This window comes from Palaemon carinicauda, chromosome 3 (assembly GCF_036898095.1).
Source record: "Palaemon carinicauda isolate YSFRI2023 chromosome 3, ASM3689809v2, whole genome shotgun sequence".
Taxonomy (NCBI): domain Eukaryota; kingdom Metazoa; phylum Arthropoda; class Malacostraca; order Decapoda; family Palaemonidae; genus Palaemon; species Palaemon carinicauda.
In genome coordinates, this window is record NC_090727.1 from 81,474,392 (window position 1) to 81,479,391 (window position 5,000).

The 5,000-nt window shown below is 39.1% G+C and overlaps 1 protein-coding gene across 3 annotated transcripts in view; it reads right to left on the reverse strand.

The window, feature by feature from the left end:
- The window catches only part of LOC137637776 (uncharacterized), a 38,416-nt gene that overhangs the window by 21,772 nt on the left and 11,644 nt on the right, over positions 1-5,000 (reverse strand). For all 3 annotated transcript variants that reach the window (XM_068369897.1, XM_068369896.1, XM_068369895.1), the window contains exons 2-3: positions 4,354-4,456; positions 185-350 (exon numbers count right to left, since the gene is read on the reverse strand). In XM_068369897.1, the coding sequence (XP_068225998.1) occupies positions 185-350; positions 4,354-4,453 (266 nt within the window). In that variant the 5' untranslated portion in view covers positions 4,454-4,456. The remainder of the gene's footprint in view (positions 1-184; positions 351-4,353; positions 4,457-5,000) is intronic.

Sequence of the window (5,000 nt, forward strand, 5' to 3'; positions counted from 1 at the left end):
AGCAGCCATTGCCTGGCCCTCCTTGGTCCTAGCTTGGGTCGAGAGGGGGGCTTGGGCGCTGATCATATGTATATATGGTCAGTCTCTAGGGCATTGTCCCGCTTGATAGGGACTTTGCCTCTGCCATTCAGGAAAGGCCTTAAAAAAAAAAAAAGAAAAAAAAAGAGGATTCTGAAGACCTCACCTGCAGCATATGAAGTCGATATTGGGCGTGAAGGCGGTGCGAAGCCCTTTGCAATGGCCCCCTTCGGTGTCTGGCAGAAAGTCAACGTCTACTGTGCACTTGTCACCCATTATGCAATACCCGGTGCCATTGATGCAGCTGGAGACGCCCTGGATTACGAACAAACCTGCAATTGCAAGGAATTAGTAGCAATAGGATACAAGGAATTAGTAGCAATAGGATACAAGGAATTAGTAGCAATAGGATACTAAAATTTAGTTGCAATATAACAATAACAATGCTTTAGTTGACGTCATCAGTTGAGATTGCATAACTATTCATAATAGTAGGAAGATAACTGCTAACGTAGTAATTGCAACAACAAATAATAATAGGAGGATAAGTGCTAACGTAGTAATTGCAACAACAAATAATAATAGGAGGATAAGTGCTAACGTAGTAATTGCAACAACAAATAATAATAGGAGGATAAGTGCTAACGTAGTAATTGCAACAACAAATAATAATAGGAGGATAAGTGCTAACGTAGTAATTGCAACAGCAAATAAGAGGGGGAGGATAAGTGCTAACGTAGTAATTGCAACAGCAAATAAGAGGGGGAGGATAAGTGCTAACGTAGTAATTGCAACAGCAAATAAGAGGGGGAGGATAAGTGCTAACGTAGTAATTGCAACAGCAAATAAGAGGGGGAGGATAAGTGCTAACGTAGAAATTGCAACAACAAATAGCAGGGGGAGGATAAGTGCTAACGTAGTAATTGCAACAACAAATAAGAGGGGGAGGACAAGTGCTAACGTAGTAATTGCAACAACAAATAAGAGGGGGAGGATAAGTGCTAACGTAGTAATTGCAACAACAAATAACAGGGGGAGGACAAGTGCTAACGTAGTAATTGCAACAACAAATAAGAGGGGGAGGATAAGTGCTAACGTAGTAATTGCAACAACAAATAACAGGGGGAGGACAAGTGCTAACGTAGTAATTGCAACAACAAATAAGAGGGGGAGGACAAGTGCTAACGTAGTAATTGCAACAACAAATAGCAGGGGGAGGACAAGTGCTAACGTAGTAATTGCAACAACAAATAACAGGGGGAGGACAAGTGCTAACGTAGTAATTGCAACAACAAATAGCAGGGGGAGGACAAGTGCTAACGTAGTAATTGCAACAACAAATAAGAGAGGGAGGACAAGTGCTAACGTAGTAATTGCAACAACAAATAGCAGGGGGAGGATAAGTGCTAACGTAGAAATTGCAACAACAAATAACAGGGGGAGGATAAGTGCTAACGTAGTATTTGCAACAACAAATAACAGGGGGAGGATAAGTGCTAACGTAGTATTTGCAACAACAAATAACAGGGGGAGGATAAGTGCTAACGTAGTATTTGCAACAACAAATAACAGGGGGAGGATAAGTGCTAACGTTGTAATTGCAACAACAAATAAGAGTGGGAGGATAAGTGCTAACGTAGTAATTGCAACAACAAATAACAGGGGGAGGATAAGTGCTAACGTAGTAATTGCAACAACAAATAGCAGGGGGAGGATAAGTGCTAACGTAGTAATTGCAACAACAAATAGCAGGGGGAGGACAAGTGCTAACGTAGTAATTGCAACAACAAATAAGAGGGGTAGGACAAGTGCTAACGTAGTAATTGCAACAACAAATAAGAGGGGGAGGACAAGTGCTAACGTAGTAATTGCAACAACAAATAAGAGGGGGAGGACAAGTGCTAACGTAGTAATTGCAACAACAAATAAGAGGGGGAGGACAAGTGCTAACGTAGTAATTGCAACAACAAATAAGAGGGGGAGGACAAGTGCTAACGTAGTAATTGCAACAACAAATAGCAGGGGGAGGATAAGTGCTAACGTAGTAATTGCAACAACAAATAAGAGAGGGAGGACAAGTGCTAACGTAGTAATTGCAACAACAAATAGCAGGGGAGGATAAGTGCTAACGTAGTAATTGCAACAACAAATAGCAGGGGGAGGATAAGTGCTAACGTAGTAATTGCAACAACAAATAGCAGGGGGAGGATAAGTGCTAACGTAGTAATTGCAACAACAAATAACAGGGGGAGGATAAGTGCTAACGTAGTATTTGCAACAACAAATAACAGGGGGAGGATAAGTGCTAACGTAGTATTTGCAACAACAAATAACAGGGGGAGGATAAGTGCTAACGTAGTATTTGCAACAACAAATAAGAGGGGGAGGATAAGTGCTAACGTAGTATTTGCAACAACAAATAACAGGGGGAGGATAAGTGCTAACGTAGTAATTGCAACAACAAATAAGAGGGGGAGGATAAGTGCTAACGTAGTAATTGCAACAACAAATAAGAGTGGGAGGATAAGTGCTAACGTAGTAATTGCAACAACAAATAATAGGGGGAGGATAAGTGCTAACGTTGTAATTGCAACAACAAATAACAGGGGGAGGATAAGTGCTAACGTAGTAATTGCAACAACAAATAACAGGGGGAGGATAAGTGCTAACGTAGTAATTGCAACAACAAATAACAGGGGGAGGATAAGTGCTAACGCAGTAATTGCAACAACAAATAACAGGGGGAGGATAAGTGCTAACGTAGTAATTGCAACAACAAATAACAGGGGTAGGATAAGTGCTAACGTAGTAATTGCAACAACAAATAAGAGGAGGAGGATAAGTGCTAACAAAGTAATTGCAACAACTAATAAGAGGAGGAGGATAAGTGCTATCATAGTAATTGCAATACCAAATAAGAGGAGGAGGATAAGTGCTAACATAGTAATTGCTACACCAAATAAGAGGAGGAGGATAAGTGCTAACATAGTAATTGCAACAACAAATAAGAGGAGGAGGATAAGTGCTAACATAGTAATTGCAACAACAAATAAGAGGAGGATAAATGCTAACATAGTAATTGCAACAACAAATAAGAGGAGGAGGATAAGTGCTAACATAGTAATTGCAACAACAAATAAGAGGAGGAGGATAAGTGCTAACATAGTAATAGCAACAGCAAATAATAGTAGGAGGATTAGTGCTAACATAGTAATTGCAACAACAAATAAGAGGAGGAGGATAAATGCTAACATAGTAATTGCAACAACAAATAAGAGGAGGAGGATAAATGCTAACATAGTAATTGCAACAACAAATAAGAGGAGGAGGATAAGTGCTAACATAGTAATTGCAACAACAAATAAGAGGAGGAGGATAAGTGCTAACATAGTAATAGCAACAGCAAATAATAGTAGGAGGATTAGTGCTAACATAGTAATTGTAACAACAAATAATAATAAAAGGATAATTGCTAACTACAATAAACAAAGCAACTATGATTGACAGCAATGTATGTATTTATGGGCGTGTGAAGCTTTATCAATAAACGTGTTTTATGTAGTCATTTATTGATAAACCTTCACACGCCCACAAATACATACTTCTTCTTCTTTGTCTACATCTTTTCCCACTTCTATGTGGGGTCGATGTTTCTGGTCAGCTTTCTCCATCTACCTCTGCCCCTCACTTCATCGCCGGTTAATCCCTTTGATCGAAGGTCGTCCTTGATACAGAAGTAAGTATTTATGGGCGTGTGAAGAAGAAGTAGAATGTATTTACGGGCGTGTGAAGTATGCATTTATGGCGTGTGAAGCTTTTATGTATTCATTTATTGATAAAGCTTCTCACGCCCATAAATACCTACTTCTTCTTCTTCACACGCCCATAAATACATACTTCTTTTTCTTCACACGCCCATAAATACATACTTCTTCTTCTTCTTCTTCTTCTTCTTCTTCTTCACACGCCCATAAATACATACTTCTTCTGTATCAAGGATGATCTTCGATCAGAGGGATTAACCGGTGATGAGGTGTGGGACAGAGGTAGATGGAGAAAGCTGGCCAGAAACATCGACCCCACATAAAAGTGGGAAAAGATGCAGATAAAGAAGAAGAAGAAGGAGTAGTATGTATTTATGAGCGTGTGAAGAAGAAGAAGAAGTATGTATTTATGGGCGTGCGTAGAAGAAGTATGTATTTATGGGCGTGTGAAGTATGTATTTATGGGCGTGTGAAGCTTTATCAATAATACATTAAACACATTTACACATATGTATGCTAACACTCAAAACCAGATTTTCCCAAATGATACAACCAAACTGTTTGTACTTACCTGGATCTACGATCGGCTTGGAAACCGCAGGTGAGAAGCAGAGGAGAGAGAACAGTAACAGCAGAGAACCGACGCCAATCATGATTTTCCGGCCAGCCATTGCCTGTAAGAAGAGGGAGGCAGATGCAATAACATTCTCTTAATCTATCTCACAGGAATGATTGATTTTGTCTATACATTCATCTCACCAGTGAGACGGGTTGTTTATATATCTCACCAGTATAACTGTTATTAATCCATCTACCTAGCTCACAAGCAAGATTAACTGTACATCTACCTCACAATCAAGATAGATTGTTTGAACAGGCTGACATATTATTATTATTATTATTATTATTATTATTATTATTATTATTATTATTATTATTATTATTATTTGCTAAGCTGCAACCCTAGTTGGAAAAGCAGAATGCTATAAGCCCAGGGGCTAGGGAAAACAGCCCAGTGAGGAAAGGAAACAAGGAAAATATTAATTGTTTCAAAACAGCAACAATATCAAAATAAATATTTTCTATATAAACTATAAAAACGTTAAAACAAGAGGAGAAACGAGAAAGAACAGTGTTCCCGAGTGTACCTCAAGCAAGAGAACTCTAACCCAAGGCAGTGGAAGACCATGGTACACAGGTTATGGCACTACCCAAGAC